The sequence below is a fragment of the Dromiciops gliroides genome, chromosome 1 (genome assembly GCF_019393635.1).
Source record: "Dromiciops gliroides isolate mDroGli1 chromosome 1, mDroGli1.pri, whole genome shotgun sequence".
Classification (NCBI taxonomy): domain Eukaryota; kingdom Metazoa; phylum Chordata; class Mammalia; order Microbiotheria; family Microbiotheriidae; genus Dromiciops; species Dromiciops gliroides.
The window spans coordinates 131,296,372-131,320,320 of record NC_057861.1 but is presented as its reverse complement, the minus strand read 5'-3'; the positions used below and the strand labels follow the sequence as shown (position 1 = coordinate 131,320,320).

At 37.1% G+C, this 23,949-nt stretch overlaps 1 protein-coding gene across 2 annotated transcripts in view; it reads right to left on the bottom strand.

Moving 5' to 3' along the window:
- Nucleotides 1–1,666: 1,666 nt before the first annotated feature.
- RSPO2 (R-spondin 2) overlaps nucleotides 1,667–23,949 on the bottom strand; it is a 260,882-nt gene continuing 238,599 nt past the window's right edge. For both annotated transcript variants that reach the window (XM_043969360.1, XM_043969435.1), the window contains one exon: nucleotides 1,667–4,891. In XM_043969360.1, coding sequence (XP_043825295.1) covers nucleotides 4,776–4,891 — 116 coding nt within the window. In that variant the 3' untranslated portion in view covers nucleotides 1,667–4,775. The remainder of the gene's footprint in view (nucleotides 4,892–23,949) is intronic.

The window sequence follows — 23,949 nt, the reverse complement described above, 5'->3', positions numbered from 1 at the left end:
ATGAGGGCCAATGATATCACTGGGTGTGTCTTGATTTGCATGTGTGAACTGGAATTGTGAGGCAGAGTTGTGCAGTCATCAGCCTCATTGAAGTCCAGTAGCAAGACAAAAGTCAGAAGAACTGGCAATGAATGGCCCGGGATGCAGAGTGGATGACCTTGGTATCTCTGATTTCTGACTAAACTCTATAGTCCCTGCTTCAGCCACCTTAATGGCCATTGAAACACATTGTTCTCATCCACCCATTCCATCAGGGGAAGTCTTCACATGCTTGGGGCAAACATCTCTCTAATTTGCCAATGGGTTTGAAGCTTGTGGGTTACCCTTAACCTGGTTTAGCCCATCTTCTGAGACAATTTAGTGGGTTGTGGCCGCTGTGCTTGCTACAGCAATCAAATAGCATTTCCTCTTACCCAGCCCAATCATGTCCATCTGTGGAAGGTATTTTGTGATTTGACCCAGATGCTAGGCCATGCTCACACTAAGCCCCCTGAAATGAAAATGTTTATGTGTTGTTATCTATGTATATGTTATTCCCTTAATAAAATGCTCCTTGAGAGCTAGTTAGAACTGTTTTCATTTGTCTAGGTACATCTAGCTCAGTGTCTTGCTCACAGCAAATGCTTAAATGCTCATTCATATGATTATCTAATTTATTTGGTGTTCTAACCTGCAAGTCTTGAATAACACCCCAATGTCAAGAATGCAAATCAATATTTTCTGTATGACAATTTTTTTTTCTTGTTGCATAAGAACCCCACTAAATATGTAGGTACTGTGCTAGGTGCTCCAATGTGTTCAAGGAATTCTTTTACTTCTAATGAGGATATTAATAATTGGTAATACTTTACATATGTTTACAATTCACAAGGCACTCTTGCATATATGATCTCACTTGCTTCTCTCTTCTTCGCCTGCCCTCTGGACCCCAGAACCCCACTAAGAGTAGAAGAATTGAATTGGAGTAATCACACACCATCTTGACTGCACGAGACCACATAGTTGAGGTTGAGCATGAAGTTTCTTCCAGATGTCTCTCATAAAACATGCAGAGTCCATGTGTCCAATTATTTTATTTGTGCCTCAAAAACAAAAACTTCAGCTACAAAGAATAAAATGGGAAAATTTATTCACAAAAGTGGCTTTTTGTAAGGCCACTCACACTGATTTGGTCTTACCAATACCATGTAGTACCTCTTTTCCAAGCCTAGTCGATTTATCTTCCCATTCAGAATAGCTATTTGCCTATACGATAGTAAACAAATATGAGAAAAGACAATTTCCATGTAATCTCTTTGTAATCTGAATCACAACACTACAGTAGCTACATCTAAGAATAACCAAGGCATTTCTATTCCTGTGTGGATCAGAAGATCATAAATAAAGAACTGAATGTTATCTTAAAGGCTAATCAACTGTTTAGTAAGGCCCATAGAGGAAAGTGGAGCAACTAGGTGCAGTGGATAGATCACCCAGTCTGGAGTGGGGAAGACTCATTATCCTGAGTTCAAATACAGTCTTAGACACTTACTATGTGACCCTGAGTAAGTCGCTTAATCCTGTTTGCATCAGTTACTCATCTGTAAAATGAGCTGGAGAAATGACAAACCCTTCCAGTGACTTTGCCAAGAAAACCCCAAATGGAGTCATGAAGAGTTGGATATGACTGAAAAATGACTCAAAAACAAGAAAATATGTGACATAGTTAGATACCAACTTTTAATATGTTCCATCTGAATTTTCCTGAATTGTAGATGACACAATAACATTAACTGAGATGAGTATTTACAAAGTCCAATAAAGGTAAATTATTTTGTGAATATGATGATTTTGGAGGAAAACACCAAAAACAATATGTTGAGAAACTTGACCCTTGGCTAGGTAGTACAATGGATAGGGTACTACATTTGAGAGTCAGGAAGACCTGAGATTGAAGTCTATCTCAGGCTAGTTATATAACTGAACAAGTCATTCCACTGTTCAGGCCCAGTTCCATTATCCATACAAAGGAGGTAAGAGTACTATCAGTTTTACAGTTTTGTTGCGAGGATTCACTGTGCAAACCTTAAAGCTATAAAAATACTTATTTTCCTTCAACATACCTATGTGTGTATATGTTCACTTTTTAACATAAATATCTGGTTTTATATATTTATATACACAGACACACTCCCTTGTTGATAGAGAAACTGACAGTTTTGAAAGAATTGTAAAAACTTATGCTTGGGATCATTTTCAATAATAGGATAAGGATATGAATTGAATCTGTGATTTCATTGGGATAGGAAACTTCCAAGGGAAGACATTTTCTCTTTTAATGCAGATTTTTACCTTCTGTGCAACTCAAAGAATAAAGAGAGTTGCCTAGCACACAGAGATTGAATGATTTCCTCCAGGTGGGACAGTGTCTATTTGTGTCAGAGGTGGGACCTGAAGTCAAACCTTCCTAGCTTAGAGTCTGGCTCACTATCATCTCTCCAACAACTCACAGAAGATCCTGGTAACAAATTCCTAAGTGCACAGCACTCAGGTGTAATAAATTATGATTCTGTGACGCCCTTCTCTCAGCAATAACAACACAATGAAACAAATCAAACAAAAACAAAACATCACCTCATCATTTGCTTTGGACAAGAAATCCTTTCATAGAGATTTTAGAAAGTTTCTATTCAACCCCAATGGACCATATTGTATTTTTTTAAACTAGGGAAAAAAACCCTTAGTTCCATGTATTGCTTTCTTACATTTTGACGTCCATTTCCAAACATTTTACTGAAAAAGAAAAAAAAAAGATTCCACGGTGGTATTTTTGAAGTGATTTAATGCACAAAAGAACATCCCCAAAACAGAACAATGATTGGTCTCATTAACAATGAAGCACTGCAAGTATATGGGGCTGTTTCCTCCCCTACCACTAAACAGGAACATATGCTAAATAAATGTGAAAGGAGGTGAGGACCTTAGGATTTGATGAATATCCCAAAGTTTTATACAACATTCATATATGGCTTATCTCACAGCAATAATATTCTGTGATACTTAAAGATGGATATTATATTTATTCTTATTCTTATTTGTAAGGTGTTATTTCAGAGTTATTTGATGGATAACAGAAACAACAATAACAACAAAAACCCCACAGTGAGTAGTTTGCAAATTCTAAAGAGGTAGTTTTGCCAATACAAAGGTGAGGGTTGGGGAGAAAATAGTGGTGCCTTCTTTACATTTTCCTCAATATTTGCAAATGTTCCATTTATGTTCTGATCTTCTACTTTGGGTTAGAATGGGAAGGGGCTATTATTTCTAAAGTCTGAAGCACAGAAAACAAAAATCCACAACCAACTGAGCATTTAATTATCTTATTCATAATAGTTCAGGTAATCTCCTGATAGATTCTCTCTGAGTCCCAGGTTTGAAATGACACATTCAGCTTCCCCAAAATTTGCTAGGATTTGTGACCTGACCAGCAGTGTCCACAATTAGATAGCCACTGTCCCCAAATTTCACTGGTGGCCTGAGGATGATAACTTAAAAGGCCTGCTATGGTGACTCCAGTCAACCATAAAAGTACCTTGTGCCAGGCGTGAGATTACTTTTATAAGAAAAAAGTGTTTCCCCAACCCCCACCCGTCTTTATCTGTGAAGTTGCATGTCTGGAAATTGGAGCTAGTGCATGCAGTTTCCCATGCTCCAATTGTGTTTCACAAAGGAGTCATAACAGACTTAAAACTTAAAGGGAGGTTCCTTAAGGGGAGAAATAACTCTGGGGTTTTTGCCCGTGATTGCCAGATGCCTGTGCACTATTTAATGGGTGGGTCAGGCGCATGTTGAAAATCCTTGACACTGGTCATTTGACAACACACCAGTTGATCCTAGCCTTATGATGAGAAAAAAGACCCCGGAACATTTCAAGGGGCAACAAAACAGAAAAAAAAAATGTTCAAAAACTAGGGAAAGTTTAAAAAAAAGCATTTGCTAGAGGGCACATATAGAAACCACTAGAAATGAAATGACAGAACATTAGGTATACTTTGTTACAGGTAAGAAAGCATAAATATACAGGAAATAAGAAGTAGATATTAGACTCAGCGTAATATGTACACATCTGAATGCTCATGAAACGAGGCAGTAATTCCTGGAGCTTATCATCAGTTTAAAGCAGCTCTACTATACAAGTGTTTCAAGGTAACAGATGCTGAGAACAACACAGGTTAACACTACATAGATATTCATATACATTTACCTCTGGAAAATGCACAAGATGCAAAACAAAGGTCCTAAATGAAATAGCACTTCTACCTCCGAGTATCTTCTTTCCCATAAATCTGCACAAGTCCATTGTCTGTCTATGTGAACCTTGGTGCCCTGCAGCCCACTGCCCACAGGACTTCCATGCTGCCTGGCACCGGGGCTGTTGCCCTCACAGACACTGAATGAATAATAACGTCTTCATCCGGCTTCTTCTGCACCTGCTCTCACTGATGCACCCTCAGTGTGCTCCTGTCTCCGCAGGCTCCCGCTTACAATTAAAGTATAAATAATACCCCCCCACCCCACCCCCACCTCTCCACACTTGTGGGTTTCTCTCACGTTTTTCACAGGTTACTTGCAACCAATACTGTCCAAGCAGCATAAAGGCAGTGCCCCGGTGCGCAGGAGCGGAACGGAGCAGAGAGATCGCGGCTTTGTGCACTTCTGCAAAACAAAACTGAACAAAACAAAAACCCACCAAAAAAAAAAAAAGAAAAAGAAAAAGAAAAAGGAGAATGTCTTTTTTATTGGGTTGCTCTGTCCGTAGCAAGGAAGACACTGTGTTGCTCCTGTGCTCTTTCTATTAACTTTCTTTTCTTCTTCTTGTTCCTCTTGTCCTTCGTCTTTGGAGTTCTCTTCCCTAGAGGAGATGGGGTTGATGGGGGTGGGGGAGAGAGAAAACGAAGGGATAAAGTTAGAGAAGGCTTTCTCAGCCAAAGAGAATCCAAACAATTGAGAGTTTTATACAAAGTCCATCTGGAAAGCATCACCTAAATATAGAGGAAAAACAGCTGGGGAGAGAAAATTGTTCACACTGGACAGTGTAATAATAATTTGCTAAATTGGATGTCCTGTCTAGAAGAAATGGATTTGTTTTCCTGCTAAAGGGAAATGATAAAATAAAAATCTCTCATTGGCCCATTCAGTTTTGAAATTTTTATTATGCCATAAACACAAAAAGTCTATTTGGTTGATTTTTTTCAGGTAAAACTTGTGATTTCATTGATTCATTTTATTGAAGGGAAGTCCCAGGGAGAAAATTCTCTCCACCAGTTCAGGTCAGCACCTACTCTGCAAATTATTGTTAGAGAATTGTCTGACGTATGGGGAGGTTAAATCTTGTGTAGGGTTACAGGAAGCTTTTATGTGGCAAAAGCAGGAGGAGATGATGTCTGTCTGACACTGAGGACAATAAAATACATATTTACCACCCCCCAACTTTAGTATGATAGTCTTTCAGCCATGCTCAATGTTTTACTGTTGGGTCACACTTCAATAGAGGAAAAGATGACAAGCAAGTACCTTAAGAATTTCATAACACCTCCTTCCTTCTCCCTCTCTCAAATCCAAATAGAAAATGATTAGGTAAGCACATAGGCCATTTCTGTTGTTGGTGGTGGTGGTGATGATGACGACAGTGGCTAATATTTATTTAGCGCTGTGGCTAATATTTACCTATATCATTTTACTTGACCTATATCATTTTACTTGACCCTCACAGGTCTGTGAGGTAGTTATCATTATCCCCAACACTGATGTAGAAACTGAGGCTAAGAGGTTAAGTGATTTGCCCTAGATCATGCCACATATTCTCTGAGCAAGATAACATTTATTAACGAAGGCATGCTGCCTGCCAATAAACGGGTCAATGGCTTGCTTCCATTTATTCCAAAGACCCCAAGCAAAAGGAAAGTTCATTCCCCCTTTATAGGTTTTGGAGAGCACAGAAGAATGAACAGAACAGGGTAGAATTTTGAACTAAATTCAGGGATAGAGAACCATAACTTAGGCAGTGACAGGACAAAAGCGATTAATTGTAACTAGGATGGATAAATAAATGATGCAGGATCAAATCAATCTTCTCGGTCACAAAGCTAACAATGATATTAATAATACTATTAATAATGATAAGGATAGCTACCATTTATGTAGTATTTTAAGGTTTGGAAAGCACTTTACATACACAATTTCATTTCGTCCTCACAACAACCCTTGAGAGAAATGCTATAATTACTCCCACTTAACAGATGAGGAAATTAAGGCAGAAGTTTAGTAAATAGACTATGGTCACACAGATAATAAGTATCTGATTCAGGATCAGAACTTAGGTCTTCCCAATTCAAGGTCCAGCACTGCATTCAATTGACTTGACAGCTGTCAGACATTATTCTCATTAGGCCCTACTGGCATGAACTACTGAGTATTTTCATAACTTCACCTGGGCCTCCATGTGGGAAAAATGTTAAGTGTTCTAGCTCTAAATCAGGCAGAAGTTTTCTGGGTTATTTTGGGAAAGTAACTTTATACACAATCCAAAGAGAATTCAGTATTGTGATCTTGAATACCAAAATGTTAATGTACTTTTCTTTTAAATGCCCAACTGCTTAGGCTGCTTTAACACAAGAGATATTACACTTCAAAGTATCACCAAGAGGGTAGCAGGAAGTCAACTAGTCATGAAATAACCTCAGGCTACACATATACTTGGAATCATGATTTAAAGAAGGGGGAAAAAAAGGTTCCCTCTCAACTGCAACAAGGCATAAAGTTAAGTAGTTGCTCTGATAATCAATTATTTGATGTTATTTGGTCACTGAATTAAAGGAATTAGACTCTTGGCCAGGATGAAATGACCTTGAATAAAAAGGATGAAGTTCAATAGCCTTGCGTTCTGGAGTCTTGGCACAAATTCCATTAATAGACAAGAAGCTGAAAGTAAGCCCAGGGCTATCTTTGACCTAGTAATGGTAGTGAAAGGCAGTATCAAAATCTAACTGGTGTGCATGCCTTGGCCCAATGAAACAGGATAAATCTTCAAGGATATGATAGGGCATTAGTTCCTCTTTGGCTAAGACAAGAAACTAACAATGCCAATTCTTCCTCATTCCCAAATTATTTTAGCTACATGGATCCAGAGAATTCAAGGAGTCATTCGTTCTTTTCATAATCATAGCTTACACGTATAAAGTACTCCCTTCCACAAGACCTAAACAAATATCCCCAATTTACAGAAATTAAGATAAATATCTGTGGTCATCATGGCTGCAAAGAGTTAAGAGCAAAATACATATTCCTATTCTTCCATTATCCCACTCAAGAAACTCAACATCACACCAACATGATCTTGAAGACTAGAATGCTGGACCAAAGCAAATAACACTGTCTGATAGGGATAAATGTAAATTCTTACTAGAGTGGTTTTTTTTAATTATCTGGTAGACACAGAATAAGAGAGATGTGACTCTTAGCTCAACTGGAAAAGATCCGGAGGTTTCACTGAATATGAGTCAGCAGTATGATGTAACTGTCCAAAAAACCCATGAGAAATTTAACAATAATGATAATGATGATGATGATGATTAGCATTTTATAGTGCCTTCCATGTGCCGGACACTGGGCTGAGCTTTTTCATAAATATTATCTCATTTGATCACCCTGGGAAAGTGGGTGATATTGTTATTCCCATTTTACAGATGAGGAAACTGAGGCAAACAGAAGTTAAGTGACTCACTCAGGGTCACACACTTACTGTGAGAGGGGAGAAGGAAGGAAGGAGTAAAAAAACTAGAAAGTTGATTGTTCTACTCTACTCCACATCTTGATCATATCACATCCTGGAGTACTGTGATCAATTTTAGGTACATTTTGGGAAAGACATCTTTAAGCCAGAAAGAGTACCGGGAGTAAATCAACCATAGTAATGGGCCTTGAAATCCTATGACATAAGAATCAGTTGGAGGAACTAGAAATGGCAAATGTTTAGCCTAAAAAGAAATATTTAAAAAGCATGTAATAGCCAACTTTAGTATTTAAAGGTCTTTCAAAGCAAATGTAGGCTTAATAAAATGTAGCCTGTCCTCCCCCACCCCCACCCCCTGCCCCAATTCTTTACTTTAGGTGCTCAATTAGCTGTTTTGAGTTGTGGATATTTTGTAGATAATAATCCTCTCCAAACCATGGGTTACATCCTATGTGTTACATTTTTTAGTACTCAGTCATAGGATAGACCATTCTTTTTTTTTTTTTTTCAGGGCAATGAGGGTTAAATGACTTGCCCAGGGTCACACAGCTAGTAAGTATCAAGTGTTTGAGGCTGGATTTGAACTCAGATCTTCCTGAATCCAGGGCTAATGCTTTATATACTGTGCCACCCAGCTGCCCCATGATAGATCATTCTTAAAATAGACTTTTAAAAATAAATTAAATATGTAACGGAAAAAATAAAATATCTCATAAAACCAAAAATAAATAAATAAATAAATAAATTAATTAATTAATTAAATAGGACCCTATGCAACAATCTTTCATGAACTTTAAGCTTACAATACAGAGACACACATATTCTAAAAATACATATACTCAGTGGGAGGAGTGGCCCTTTATAAGGATTGTGAATGGGGAACACATGTAGCCAGACTACCTACATGTCGGTAGTATGTATTATCAGAGGATGTGTGGAAAGGCAACTGCTGCTTAAAAGCTGCCTATGTCATCCACTGATATCACCACGTTATTTTCTGTTGGTCCTGCTTATGAGGAGAGGGCCAAGGGCTGCTGCTTACTGATCCCTCACCTAGGTTTTGCTTGCTGCTCCTCTAAGTTGGTGGTCAACATCCTGGCTCTTTTCTGGTTACTTAATACCTTGTTCAACACTCACTAGAGATGTTATGGTTATAACCCTTTGATCAGTTTTGACCCGCTTTTATCACCCCCTGGGGCTAATTGGCAGACACTGTGGTTAAAAGGCCTCTTTCTTTCATTTGGCTCTGTTAGCCTTTTCCTTTAGTGTCCTCCTGGGTCTGGGCTACACTCCTCAGAGGAGGTTCTCTTCATAGCCACAGGGAACTCGTTCCTTCATCAAACAGAGGTGCTGGGTTTTGGAAATCTTTCCCTAGATGGAGGAATTGAACATTAACAGCATTCCTCAATCAACCTTCTCAGCTAACAGCAGTAAAGTGCACTTCAGCCCTTTTGGTCAAGATTCTTAGCCAATAGGTGGAAAGCTCTCTGCAGTCTTCTCAATCAGGCTTCCTAAAGCCAATGGCTCTGAGGATCTCTGCTACTCAAGCCAGCCTGCACAAGGAAATACAGAAGCCTCTCAGTGAGATCAATTCTGTCTTTGGGCCTTTTCTTAGATACTTCTGTTAACTCCAAGGTTTTTTGTTTGTTTGTTTTTGAGAACCCTGCTGTGTTTGATTCTTCTTGACCCTCCTTCAAGCTCTTAAACCATTTAAGTGAACTTCATTAGCCTTCCCCAGGGGTTCCCAGGATGACTATTATTGATAGGAAACCAGTTTTAGGATTTCTCATACGCCCTACTAGAGTCTAATCTCCCCAGGGTGCTACTTTCCCAACCAGAAAAGGAATTAAGTCCTTGAAGAGGACATGACATCTGCAGAGTCCTTGCATTTCACTGGCTGTCTCCCCATTCCTGGAACTCTCTCCTTTCTGATTTGTGCCTACTGGATTCTTTAGCTTTCTTCAAGTCTCAGCAAAAATCTCCCCATTTGCAAGAAGCTTTTACTAATCCTCAACTCCAATACCTTTTTACCCTTTTATTATTTCCAATTTATCTTTTATGTTTCTTGTTTGAGCGGCACGTTGTCTCCCCCAGGAGTACCTTCTTGAGGGCAGGGACTGTTTTTAACTTTCTTTGTTGTTAACACACTGCTTGGTACAAGAGGCTCTTGATATATGTTTGTTGACTGACTTGGCAGATATACTGGGGTAAAAAAATAAACAAATGAAACAAAGAAAAAACCTCAACAATAGTTAAAACCTTATTCCAGTAGCCCCTCCGATCTATTCAGGACAGCAACCACTGGAGAATTCTAAAGATTGTGTCTGTGAAAATACAATTATAATGTAGATTAGAGACTTCTGAGAAAGAGGACGAGCTTTCTCCCAAGGTATGTCTCTCTCAGATCTCTCTAAATAAGCAAACATTTCCTTAAAAATTATAACTGTCCCAAGTCATGGAATCATGAATCTGAGAGCTGGAATGGACCTTAATAGTCATCATGAGTGTTGCCCAGTCATTTCCATCACATCTGACTCTTTGTGACCCCATTTATGGTTTTCTTGGCAGAGACACTGGATTGGTTTGCCATTTCCTTCTCCAGCTCATTTTACAGATGAAGAACTGAGGCAAACAGGGTTAAGTGACTTGCCCAGGAGTCAGACAATGAGTGTCTGTGGCCAGATCTGAACTCAGGAAGAGGAGTCTTCCTGACTCCAGGCCCAGCACTCTATCCACTCTTCACCACCTAACTGTCCTTGTCCAATTGATATACAAAACAAATCTCCAGTACTACAGACCCAACAAGTGTTTTTCCAGCTTCTACTTGAAGACCTCTTAGAAGGTGGAACTCACTACCTCCTGAAGTCGACTTTTGCTACCTTCTAAATGTTAGGAAAATCTCCCTGATATCAAGCCTAAATCGGCTTCTTTGAAACATTTATTATCCATTGTTCCTGGTTCTGTCCTCTGAGTTCATACATAAAAAAAAATCTAATCACTTTTCTTCCTATGATAGGCTTTAAGTACTTCAAGAGTTATTTCCCCTTGAGACTTCTTCATACTAAACATCCCTGATTCCTCAACCAATCCTCATATGATGTGAACTTCCTTATGCTCTATTGCTCTCCTCTAGATACCCACCAGTTTAGCAATGTTCTTCTCAAACACTGGTGCCTAGAACTGAACACACACGAGGTCTGACACTGACAAAATATAATGATATTATCACATTTCTATTCCTGGCAGCCATGCCACTCATCATCATGATGACGGTAATACTAGTAATAATAACTGGCATTTAGGTAGCACTTAAAGGTTTGCAAAGTGATTTGTATATGTTAGTTACTTTATTTGATTCTAAAGACCCTGTGATATTAAGTGCTATTATTTTCCTTATTTTAGACATGAGGATATGGAGGTTGAGAGACTTTATGTAACTTCCCTGGTATCACACAGCTAGTCTGAGACAGGATTTGAATTTCTATTTTAATGACTCAAGTGGAAACCTTGCTTTCATTGTGTGCCCTAGCTGCCTCTTAAGTTAAATGGGCTGCTTAGGAGTAGAGATCTTTGCTCATTATAAATCTTTGAATAAAAACTGAAAGACTACTTCTTGGGTACATTGTATTCTTGTTCAGAAATAGGTTGAACTAGATTATTCCTATAGACCTTCCTAATTTTGAGGTACTGTCATTCTAAGATCTCTAAGTAACTTAACATGGTGAGAAATATGGCTAACAAATTCAATGTAGATAAATTGGAAATTTTGAAAAGTATGCGCTGTGGACAATCTCAGTGGCTAAATCATCAGTTCCCGTCTTATAAGCAGTGAGGATATAGTACCCTGTATTCAATAAGCCTATATTAAAAGCCTACCATGGGCCAAGAAATGTCAGGTGTGAGGAATAAAAAGACAAAAATATCCTCAACCAGTTTACATTCTCGTGGTATCCCAATAAGCAGGAGACCTAAGATCTAGGACCACTCTACCTTGAACTAAGTGTGTGATCTAGGGCAAATTGCTTTACATATATGGCCCTCAATTTATTAGTTTATAAAATTAAGAAATTAAGATAGATGGCCTACCAAAGTCCTATCTGCCTCTACAGGCCATTCTATGTCTGTCTTACTTCTAGAATAAGATAGAGCACAGTTAAATAGTCATCCTTCTCGGTTCCCATCCCAATGAATCCTAGTCTAATAGTCTCTAAAGTTCTCTTCATTAAATAAACATAGAAGAAAATCTAGGTTCTCAAAAGATGAGTGATTTTTCTTGTTTTCGTGATTCATTCTTACTTGGCACAAATGGAATATAGGCCAAGGAGAAGGTTCTCTCCTAATGTCAAATGCTCTTAGTTTATTGAGCAGTTAATAAAAGCCTAGGAACATGGGAAGTTCAGATGAGTTATACAATACATAGTACAAAGGAGTCAATTTGAAAATGAATGGGCCAGATGCTATATTGAGAATGTGCATTAATTCCTTTAGGGCACTATAAAAATCCTTCAGTCTGTTCTTTGGAAAAGATGGTTTATTAGCACTCCATTAGCCAGAAAGAGTTAAAGCATCTCTAACATGGAGAAATTTACTCTTTTCTTTGAATCGAATCAAAACTGGCATTTCCTATTTAGTTTTAAAAAACATAATTTTTAAACTGAGGACAATGTTTTTACTTCATGGCCAAAAAACAGTTTCATAAAGAGTCACAAACTTTGTCAGATAACCATAATCTAATTCTGTGCTTCATAATTTGAGATAAATGAACTATTGCCCAGAATAAACACAATGGTCACAAAAAGAGAAAAAGTAACTTATTTCTTTTTTATATGACACTACATTAAAATAATGAGAACATGATTGTGTTCCCATATTAAATTATAAGGGTCCTTGGAGTTAACTTCTGCTTTTCATTAAAGTCTGGCATTAATGTCATGAATGGCATTTTGCCATCTTTAAATCTAGTTAATCCTACCCAATGAAACCTCAGCCTAACCGATCATTAATCAAAGCAGCCTTAAAGTTACAACTATTTAGTAACACTATATCTAATGACGAGACACACCTAATAAGGTCAGAGAGATGAAATACTTAACACGAAATGGCATATTTAAGAGAAAATGGTTTCAATTACAAGAGTTTTACCAAGTTTTCCTTAGTTCTATATTTTATCTTATGGGGAAAACAACCCAAGTTAAAAAAGGATAACCTTACTGGCTCTATTTTTTACACCTCATTACATAGGGTTTTTTTTAGTAATAAATTTACAAAACCAGGAACTTCTTTCAATAGCAAATTGGAGATGAAGATATGAAAAATGGATGATAACATTGTTAGGTGAAAAGACATTCTATCTATATCAAGCTATCTGGAATCTTTAGTTTATTGATGCCATTCAACAAAGACAAATCTTTTCACAGCTTCCTGCAAATTTAGTAGAAGAAAGTTTAATTTTAACTAGCAACACACCTAAATCATATAATATTGAAACTACATGAAAATGCAGGGGACAGAGTTCAAACATTTGCTCAGTCTTTATTATTTTGATATCATTTCTTTCTTATCTTAATATCAGATTGCCTGGGGACTTGTGATAAATGCAACACTGCATAAGAGCGAGGTAATTCCGTATTTCCAAACAGCTATTCACATCGCAGCAGATATCCGAGTTAGGTAGTTAATAAAAACACAGAGTTCTTCTACCAAGCAGTCCTTCCAGAGGAAAAGGGAAGAAAATCTCTACAGCTAAGATAATTCCTATAATTTGTATGGTGCTAGTTTCAACTATTAGTAGTTTCAACTATTAGTAGAGAACCCAGAGCCCAATTTGTAACTCTGAAAATCTTCCCAAGAGACCTCATTTCAAATGTACCACCCTTTACTTAGAATCATTCCTCATAGATTTATTACCAGCAGCAAGGAGTTGAGATGGCTACTCAGGATATGATTTGTATCAGGCCACAATTAAGGGAACAACATATTTTGTGGTCCTTGGGAGGTTGTTCTGACTTTCCTAAAGACACAAAGATCCTGAGAAAAATGTTAAAATAACTGCAAATAAAACGTATAAAAATGCTTGCACACTCTCACTTCCCCCAGGCAATATCAAGATTTGAATATACCCAAATTTCAAAGGGGAAAAACAACTAAACTTTAATAAAACAATAAAAAAAGGAAGACTAATATTTATTTGACTTTTCCCTTTATGATATACTAAAGACATATGGTAGTAGTAATATTCAAATATAAAAATGTGATTCCATGTAGTCTCCTACATAAAATCTGTTGCATCCAGACAGACTTAACAGACACTGTGAAAATAACTTCAAGTGTTTTTGCTTATCTTGAATGCTTCAGGATCACCTGGTATGATTAACAGTAAAAGTCTAGTTTGATAGCTCATTGGCCCATACATTGATTTTGGTTTTTTTTTTTTTTTTGGACAGAAGAAAGATAGCATCCTTATTAATGTGTTTTCTAGCTTCTCTGTCAACTAGATAAATATCCCTGAACAACACGCTGCCTGAGTGTCAGAATATAAACACATCATATCAAATATTTTCAAGTTTAGGACTTCTCTGGTACAGAATAATGTATAAACTTAGTCTTTCTATATAAATATAAAAACTTTATATGTAAACATATAAACTTAGTCTCCATATTGTTATTTCTAAAGCCCAGATTTGACCATGTCATTGTTCCCTCCATCAAGAGCCTTAGTTTCTTCATATTACCCCAAGAATAAAATATAAACTTCTCTGCTTTACATTTAGGGTAACTTCCCAGTCTGGTTCCAACACATTTTTTTTTTCACACTGATTCCATGTTTTATCTTCCTCCCCCTCCAGCATACACATAGTATTTCAGACAAATGAGCCTACTTGTGTTCCCCATACATGACATACTATCTCCTGCCCATGTGCCTTGTTGCCCAGGCTTTCTTCCTTCCTAGGAACAATGTCGCCTTACCTCTACTTCTTAGAAACCCTGGACTGTTTCTAGGTTTAGTTCAAGGAGCATCTCCTATAAGACCTCTTTCCTCATCCTTCTGCTTATTGATGTTCTTCACACCCCCACCCCAACATTATTTTGCACAAGAGAGAAATGGAAAAGAAAGAGGTAAGAGAGTGGGGGAAGGAGTGTGTGTGTGTCTGGGGGGGGAGAATTAATTTATCTGTGTATGGGTTTCTCTCCTCTAGAATGTAAATCCCTTGAAAGTAATGACTTTTCATTTCTTTGTGTCCTCACCACCTGTCAAGTCTTCAAATTCTGTGAGAGCAAGCTAAGGGAAGAAATCAAGAGGATTAAGGAGGAAGGGCCAAGGGAAGGGGATTCAAGGATAAGGAAGTTGAAGAGGTAAGTAGAATAAAGGCAAATAATGCAAATTAGTAAAGCCAATATGAAGCTAAAGTGATAGAGACAGAGGAAAAAACAACAACAAAAACCTGGGCCTTGTCAAGAGGATGAAGCATGGAAGAATATCACACAGAAGAAGGAAAAAGTCAACTGACCAATTAGAGGTAAAACAAGTAAGATGAGGTTCCCCTAAAAAAGAGGGAACTGTGTTTTCAAAATGACACTGATGAAGATCAATCAATGGAGGGAGAAACAGAAGTAATTTCATCATCTGGATATAATAGAGACTAATTAGAAAGAATGAAGAAATAGATAAGAAGTTCAAAAAAGAGACTATAAGCCTGGTACAAAGTTATGGAAGCTGTGGTGAAGTTATCTGATCTTTTTTTTCTTTTTTTTTCAGTTCATAAGCATTTATAATTGAAATTGATAATTTCCAAAAGTTAACATTATCTTGTTATTCTTAAATGACAATTTCATCTTTCAAAAGGTGCATGAGGGGCAGCTAGGTGGCACAGTGGATACATCACCAGCCTTGGATTCAGGAGGACCTGAGTTCAAATCCAACCTCAGACACTTTACACTTACTAGCTGTGTCACCCTGGGCAAGTCACTTAACCCCAATTGCCTCACCAAAAAAAAATAGTGCATGAAGCGACAAGAGGATAGTCAATACTGCATCTTATTCTCATGAAAAGATAGAAACTATTGGCTGTAGTGGAAATAATGGGGACATTCAGGTGGAGAAAGTAAACTCTCTGGCCTAAAGTTTCTGAAAGCAGAGAGAAAAGATGATCAACTCAGATATGAAAGTTGGAAAAAGCAGATTTTATTAGATTCGGTGGAATTTTATGGAATAAAATTTTACAAAAGAAGTTACCCTAAGAGGGAGGAGAAACTCTTAAGAATAAAATTCGGAAGATGGAGAGGGGCACGGTTCCAATTAAGGAGAAAAACAGGACTTGATTGAAAAGACCATTGTGAATGCACAGATTATTCACCCCCAAACAATTTAAGATAAAAGGAAATAGACAATCAAGGGAAACAATGTGAGGGCATCACAGGATACATATCAGAGCATGTTATGGTTGTGTTAGAATAGTTTCAGGAGTGCTACAATTTAAAGTGAACTGAACCTGAAGAAATTTTTCTTTCTTTTTTTTCTTTTGCCTTAAAGTTATAGAAGGGATAGGAACTACTAAGCTTATACCCCTAAAAAGATGAAAGAAATATGAAAAGGATCCATATGTACAAAATATTTGTAGCAGTTCCTTTTAAAATGGCAAAGAACTGGAAACCAAGGATATTCCTATTGTGGTAAAAAGTTTTAACAGTCGGTTAGATAATGGAGAGACGCCAGTTTTTTTTAGGACCACCCTTTTGGGGAGGAGACCAACAGCATGAGCTACGCACACCAGTCCGCCTGCGACGCACGCCAGATTGCCTGCTGAGCACTCGACTTCCAGGGTGTGAGCTTAAAAGGCAAGGAGAGAACGGAAGTGGGGCCTTTTTTCCTGCTCCACTGGTCTCCTGGCTGCGCTGGACAGACAGACGCGGACTGGAGTTTGACTCGGCCCAGCTCTTGGTTAACAGCACTTGCTTGACTCGTTCTCTCACCCCAAAGGTGGCCTTCCGCTTTTGGTGAGTTTTATACGGAATATAGACTAAGCCTAGACTTAAGACAATTTGTATTGTATTTCTACTTTCCTATCCTTCTAATCAACATCACCTTGTGACTACCATACAATAAAAGCTCTATCTAGAAAACCAGAAGCTTCTTCCATTTACTAGTCTGGGAGATAAATTAAGGGAAAGGATAAGTAGGGTAGATTTATGATCTAATATCCAGTTTTAATCTCACACTCTCAATTGGTGATTGGCTGAACAAATTATTGCTTGTCACTGTAAAGACATATTATAGTCCTGTAAGAAATTATGAAAGAGATGTTTTCAGAAAAACCTGAGATTTCCATTAAATGATGCAGAGTGAAGTGAGAAGAACTGATTTACACAATAAGAACATTGTAAAGAAATTTTGAAAGACTTAAAAACACTCATCAATGCAATGACCAACCATGATTCAAGAGGTTCAAAGATAAAAAAATGCTATCTACCTACTTCCTGACAAAGGGATGATAGACAAGATGCAGAATGAGACTCAATTTTTTGTATGGTCAATGTGGGAATTTGTTTTGATTGCCTATGCATATTTGTTACAAGGGTTTTATTTTTTTAAATGAGGTGTGGGGAGATGGGAAGGACAGAAAGTAAATGCTTGTTCATTGAAATAAAAGAAGGAAATGGACCTTTGCTGGAGTGGAAAGGTTGATAACTCATAAGAGAAATAAGGCAGAGCTGCTTGGTTCTTTTATAGCTTTAAAAACTTTTCAGCTAAAGATAACCACTGCACTGGAAATTAAAGAACAGAAATGACTAATAGAGAGTTGATATCCAAGATGTATAAGGAAGTAAAGATCACCAAGTTGCTTTTGATGAATTCAAGGTACTAGATCAGATGACTTGGGACCCTGAGTATTGAAAAAAATGGCAGATATAATTGCTGAACTCCTCATCATTTACATGTAAAAGATGGTAGAAAACTGGATAGGTACTGTAAGATTAAAGAAAGATAATATGGTATTTAGATTTTTTTAAGGGAAGAGAACAGTGTCTGAAAAGTACAGGCCACTGTGAATTTTATTCGTATTCCTAGGGAAATTCTAGAATGAATTTTTAAAGAGATGGTTACTGAATTTCTAGAAAATGAAGCAGTGACTACAATGAGAAAGCATGACTTCATCAATTATAGGTTATGCCAGTATAACTTTACTTCCTCTTTTTATAGTTCTAGACTATAGGAATGGTATAACATTTACCTAGATTTTTGAGAAACATTTATATTTTAACTTATTCTTGGAAAACTGTGGACTAAGATAAATAATACAATTAGACTCAGAACATAGTGAATGGCCAAATCAAGGCATAGAAATGGTTCCATATCACCCTGAGAGTATATCTTGGGTGCTTGCCTCTGTGATGTTTAATATTTATATCAATATCTTAGAAAAAAGCATAAATGTCTTACTCATAAAATTTGAATATATACAAAATTTGGAGAGATTGCTATTGTATGAGATGACAGAATCAGTATCTTAAAAGGTCTGGATGGGCTAGAACATTCAGCTGAATCTTGTTGTTTGTTTAATTGTTCCAGTCATGTCTGACTCTCTGTGATCCATTTGGGGTTCTCTTGGAAAAGATACTCCAGCTGATTTTACAGATGAGGAAACTGAGGCAAACAACATTAAATGACTTGTCCAGGATCACATAGCTAGTGAGTGTTTGAGGCCACATTTGAATTCAGGTCTTCCTGACTCCAGACCCAGCACTCTATCTTGGAGCCACCTAGCTGCCCCAGCTGAATCTAATAACATGAAATTCAATAGGAGAATATGTAATGGTTTTACACTTGGGTTCAAGAAATCAGCTTTGTAAGAATAGCAAGAGGAAGTTATCATTAGACTGGCATTCATCTTCAAACTATCAGGGTGAGAGTTCAATGAGTTAGCAAAGTGATAAAGCTACTAGTACAGCTACCATCTTGGACTACATTAAGAAAGGGACAACTTTCAGGAATAGATTGGAGTTTTGGACTCGGCGTTGGTCAGACTTCATCTGGAGAACTGTGCTCAGTCTGAATGTTCAGAACAATTCAAGAACAACATTGATAATCTAGAAACTATCAAGAGAAAGAAAATCAAGGTTATAATGGGCCTTAATTCCATACCATGAGACTTAAAGGAATTAATGATATTTTTCCCAAAGGAAAGGCTGAAGACAAGACAAATGGTGTTCAAGTTATTGAACAGCTACTAAGTGGAAGATGTTTTGGACTTGTTCAGTTTGTTGCAAGATAGCAGAATCAGAAGCAATGGGCAGAGCCTGCAAGTGGAGATATGGAATGGACTGCCTCAGGAAGGTATGGATTCTCTTTCACTCAAAGTCATTCTTTAGAGGATGCAAGATCACTCATTTGGTATTGATAATAATTAATAATGACAAAGATAGGATTATATTTTTATAACCCTGATTTAAGCGGCATTAGATTTTTCAGGAAGAATCTGCAGGGCAACAGAGATACTAATGAATTTGGCATCATAAGACCTGGGCACAAGTCTTAGAGCTTTCTACTTCATGATCCGAGTGACCTTGTGCAAGTATTTTAACTTCCCCTGTGTCAGTTTACCCACATGCAAAATGTCTGTAATATCCAACTCAGAGGATTATTTTGAGGACTAAATTAGATTATGCATCATTGAGGAGGTCCTTTCCAGCTCTCAATTTATAATACACATCAGAGAATCCCTAATTCCCTTCAAAACTGAGTTCGAATCCCTTATCCTAGAGGAAGCCTATTCTGATTCCCTCCAATTAATGGTATCCTACCAGTTTTTACTACACACAGATATGTGTGTATATAATTGGGTATGTGCATATACACACACATACATGCATGTATATAGATATATAACATGTATAGTATACATGTTGTTTCTTCCAATAGAATTTAAATTCCTTGAGGACAGGGATTGTCATTTTCATCTCTGTATTCCCAGCCCTTGGCAGATACAAGGCATCTGATAAATTCTTACTGAATTTGATTCTGTTGTCAAGTGTTTTGTGGATTATAAAACATTCTGTAAATGTAAGCTTGTAGTCCTATTATTCTCGATCCTAGTACTGAGCTGACTAATAGCCTTTGCTGTTGTATTTTAAAATAGCCGTGTAATAATCCTCAGTAGTTTTTTTCTGCTGCTTTTCAATTCCATCTCAGGGGAAAATAATATGTCAAACAAACTACATCAATGATTAAGATGTACACAAACATAACACACCAAAGGGAGGCAATGGCAATTTATGTTTGTTCCACTTTCAAAGGTGGTTAGAAACGGTTTCAGTTCAGTAAGAATTTATCAAATACTTGTGTAACAATCTAAGTACCAGGTATTGACCTAGGCACTGGAGAAACAAAAATAAAAATCAAACTCCTTGATGTTAAGGAGATTACTAAAGGAAAGAGAATGTACACAGAGAAATCAGTAAAAATGATGGATGGATGGATGGATGGATGGATGGATGGATGGATGGATGGATGGATGGATGGATGGATGGAGGATAGATACACACATGTATACATACATAGATACACAGACAGACATTAAATATGAAATAATTGGGGGGAAGAAATGTGGGGGAGCACTAACAAATGAAAGGATCAGGAAAAACCAAAGGTACAACATGATATGAAAACTGAGTCTTGGAAAGAGTTCTGAAATCCAAGAAAGAAAATTACACAAAAGAAGTCATTGCCAAAGACAAGTACTGAGGCCCAAGCTAGAGTTCCATGTCCTGGGAACAGCAAGAAGGCCAGTTTGACTAGAATCTAAATGAGTGAGAGGGGATCAAATGAAATCTGACCAAAAAGATAGATTGGAGCCAGACTGTGAAAAGTTTGAAAGTATCAAAAGAGTTTGTATTTTTTCCTAGGAGCAATAGAAAGCTGCTGAATTTTCTAGAGTATGGAGGTGTTATGGTCCAAAACATAAATTTGCTGGCTGTGTGGATGATAGGCAAGGAAGAGATTGTAATTAGGAAGACTATTTCAATAGCTGAATTGGTGGTTGTGAGTTGTAAAAAGGTTATGAATATGAGATATGTTCAAAATAGTATTAATTTCTGAGAAATTTATCAGAGGTCATTCAGTCTATTTCACATAGAATTCTTTGCTAAGAATTTTATCTGTTTGCAGATTGAACCATACTATTTCTATTTTTTTTGTTGTTTTTCTTTTTTGAGGTTTTTTCCTTTTTGCTCTGATTCATCTCTCATAACATGACTAATGCAGAAATGTTTAATGTGATTGTACATATACAACCTATATCAGATTTCTTGCTGTCTTGGGGAGGGGATAGGGAGGGGAGGGAGGGAGAAAAATTTGAAACTTGAAATCTTACAAAAACAAATGTTGAAAACTATATCTAAATGTAACTGGAAAATAATACAATATTTATATGGAAAAGAATTTTATCTGTTGTCTTTTGTTAATAGTTCTAGCTTATGTTTAAATGATTTCATGTTTTAAAAAATATTCTTTTTGTGAAAATAGAATAACATTCAATTATAAGAAATACTTGATCTGGGGGCAGCTAGGTGGCTCAGTGCATAAAGCACTGGCCCTGGATTCAGGAGGACCTGAGTTCAAATGCAACCCCAGACACTTGACACTTACTAGCTGTGTGAATCTGGGCAAGTCACTTAACCCTCATTGTCCTGGAAAAGAAAAAAAAAAAGAAATACTTGATCCTTTTGAGAGGGATTCCAATCTTCAATCTGATATTTCAAGGCATTTTCAACACAGGATATTAAAGATATAGGTCAGGCTTCTCATTATCACATACCTTCTGGAGCCAATCCTGATTCAATTATATCAGAGCAAACATCTTTGCTATAGAAAGACAGCCAATATTCTGTCCACTTACTCCATGTTGTGTTTAATAAAACACCTTTGTTGTTATATAAATACCTGGACCTGGACCATTCCTTAGGATGATTTTTGCTTTAGAGTTTGACCTTGGAAAAAGTGTTAGGAAAAGAATTCTATTTTACAGGATTATTAGTACAGACCTGGATGGGACCTTATAAGCCATCTAATCCAAGCCTCGTTTTATAGGTACAGACACTGAGGGCAAAGAAGGTTAAATGATTTACCTAAGGACCTACAGGTAAGAAATGTCAGAGGCAGGATATAAACACGGGGCCTCTAACTCTAAAACCAGTGAGTGAATCTTCTTATGCTTAAGGCAACTTCTAGAAAAATCATAACAGTAGAAATGAAAACAAGCTTTTATCATCCTAAAGAAAGGTTGTCACAGGTTGGAACAGGCGTTCATAAACAGAGTAAGCTGTCTTTTGCAATACTTTGGTCCCTTTGGTGGTTGAGAAGCAAATGACCGAGCATGATTCTTTTTTAAGGAAAAAGAATATGACATTCTACCACAGGGGGGCGATGACTCACTTTGAAAAACCTGAAGAAGTTTGAAAATAAGCATAAAGCATTACCTGACTCCTTCGTAGTTTTGATTATGTAATTTAAGGCTACCTGAGAACCATCCTCAGATGTCTGGATGGCAAAGGAAAAGCTGAATTTAAAGATGACTTCCTTTCATTAGCCATGAGGCTAATCTAAACATCTCATGTTTTCTTCTGCCACCTCCCCAAAACAGCTAAATTTTATAACATGAATAAAGGTTTCTGCCATCTTAAGTTCAACATTACTATCCTACTCCTACTATGAATCCAGCGTCCTCTATTAATAACTTTCTAATCAATATTTTTTTTGGGGGGGAGAACTTTAGTTAAAAAAATAGGTAAAGACTGACATGGTCTTTCTTCATAAGCATTAGCTAAATGGTTGATTAAATTTAAAAGCCTTGGACAAGAATAGAGAAGAAGGAAAATGCTGAAAGGAAACCAATTTGAAGTAACCCCAATAAGCCACTGTTTCCATTTAATTCACAATGCTTACATGGAACATTCCTGCCTTAAAAAAAATGAAAAAGTATCAAAGTATTTTCAAAGGTGGAAATAAAATTAACCAAAGAAAGCCAATATCCATCTGTGTGTATATGTATCACACACAGAGAAAAAAATGCATGAGATGTACAGAAATAGTATGTAAAAATGCTATGGATACAAATATTGTTGGAGAAAAGAAGTAACTACCCTGAAGAAGGAATTTTATTTCAAGTATTGTCCATTGGATTAAAAATGAAAATCACTGAATTTTAGAAAATAAATAGATCTTAGTGATCCTCTTTTTTGGGGAAGGGCAGGGCAGTGAGGGTTAAGTGACTTGCCCAGGGTCACACAGCTAGTAAGTGTCAAGTGTCTGAGGCCAGTTTTGAACTCAGGTCCTCCTGAACCCAGGGCCTGTGCTTTATCCACTGCACCACCTAGCTGCCTCCCAATTCCCTCTTTTTATAGCTGAAGCCAACTGATTTGCTTAAAGTAGTTGGAGAGCTGGGACTTTTAACACAGGTCTCCAGAATCCTATTTCAGTATTCTTTTATTCATGGAAACTATGTCTTATATGAAGAGACCCACATTAGAGATGGATGTTTAGCACTTCACAAAGATGTCACTTGGGTAACCTCTAGTATTAGCCAGGCATAAAAGGTCAGAAAATTTTTGTGGCTCTCTGACCTAGCTGCAACAAAGATGATGAAATGAATAGGACCATTGTCATTCATATAGCACTCTGAAGGTTTCAAAGTTCTTGACATACGGCATCTCACCTGAGTTTCACAATGATCATCTATCACAAGTACTTCTATCATCATTTTACAAAAAAGGAAACTAAGGCTCAAAGTGGTTGGGTGATTTTCCCACGTTCATATAAACTGATAAGTGATATAGCCTAGTCCATTCCTCTATATACTAAGGGTCAGCAAAATACAGGTTTTTACATTTCAGAATGATTTTTAGAATTTTAAATAAAATTTTATTATATTTAAAATGTAAAACATCAATCTAGCTAGGGAACCATAGACTGAGTGGCCTATAGGATACCACCTGGCCCTTAGTCCTGGCACTATCCCATACTGCTTCTGAAAAAGGAGAATGAGAATGGTCATTTGTATCATATCATATATAGACTTTTGTAGAAGCAATAAGTTTTAGAGGACAGGGCTCTTTCTGGAAATACATTTGCGTGGAAAACAACAAAGGTTCAAATCTCAGCTTTGTTCCTTATGCTCCTATGACCT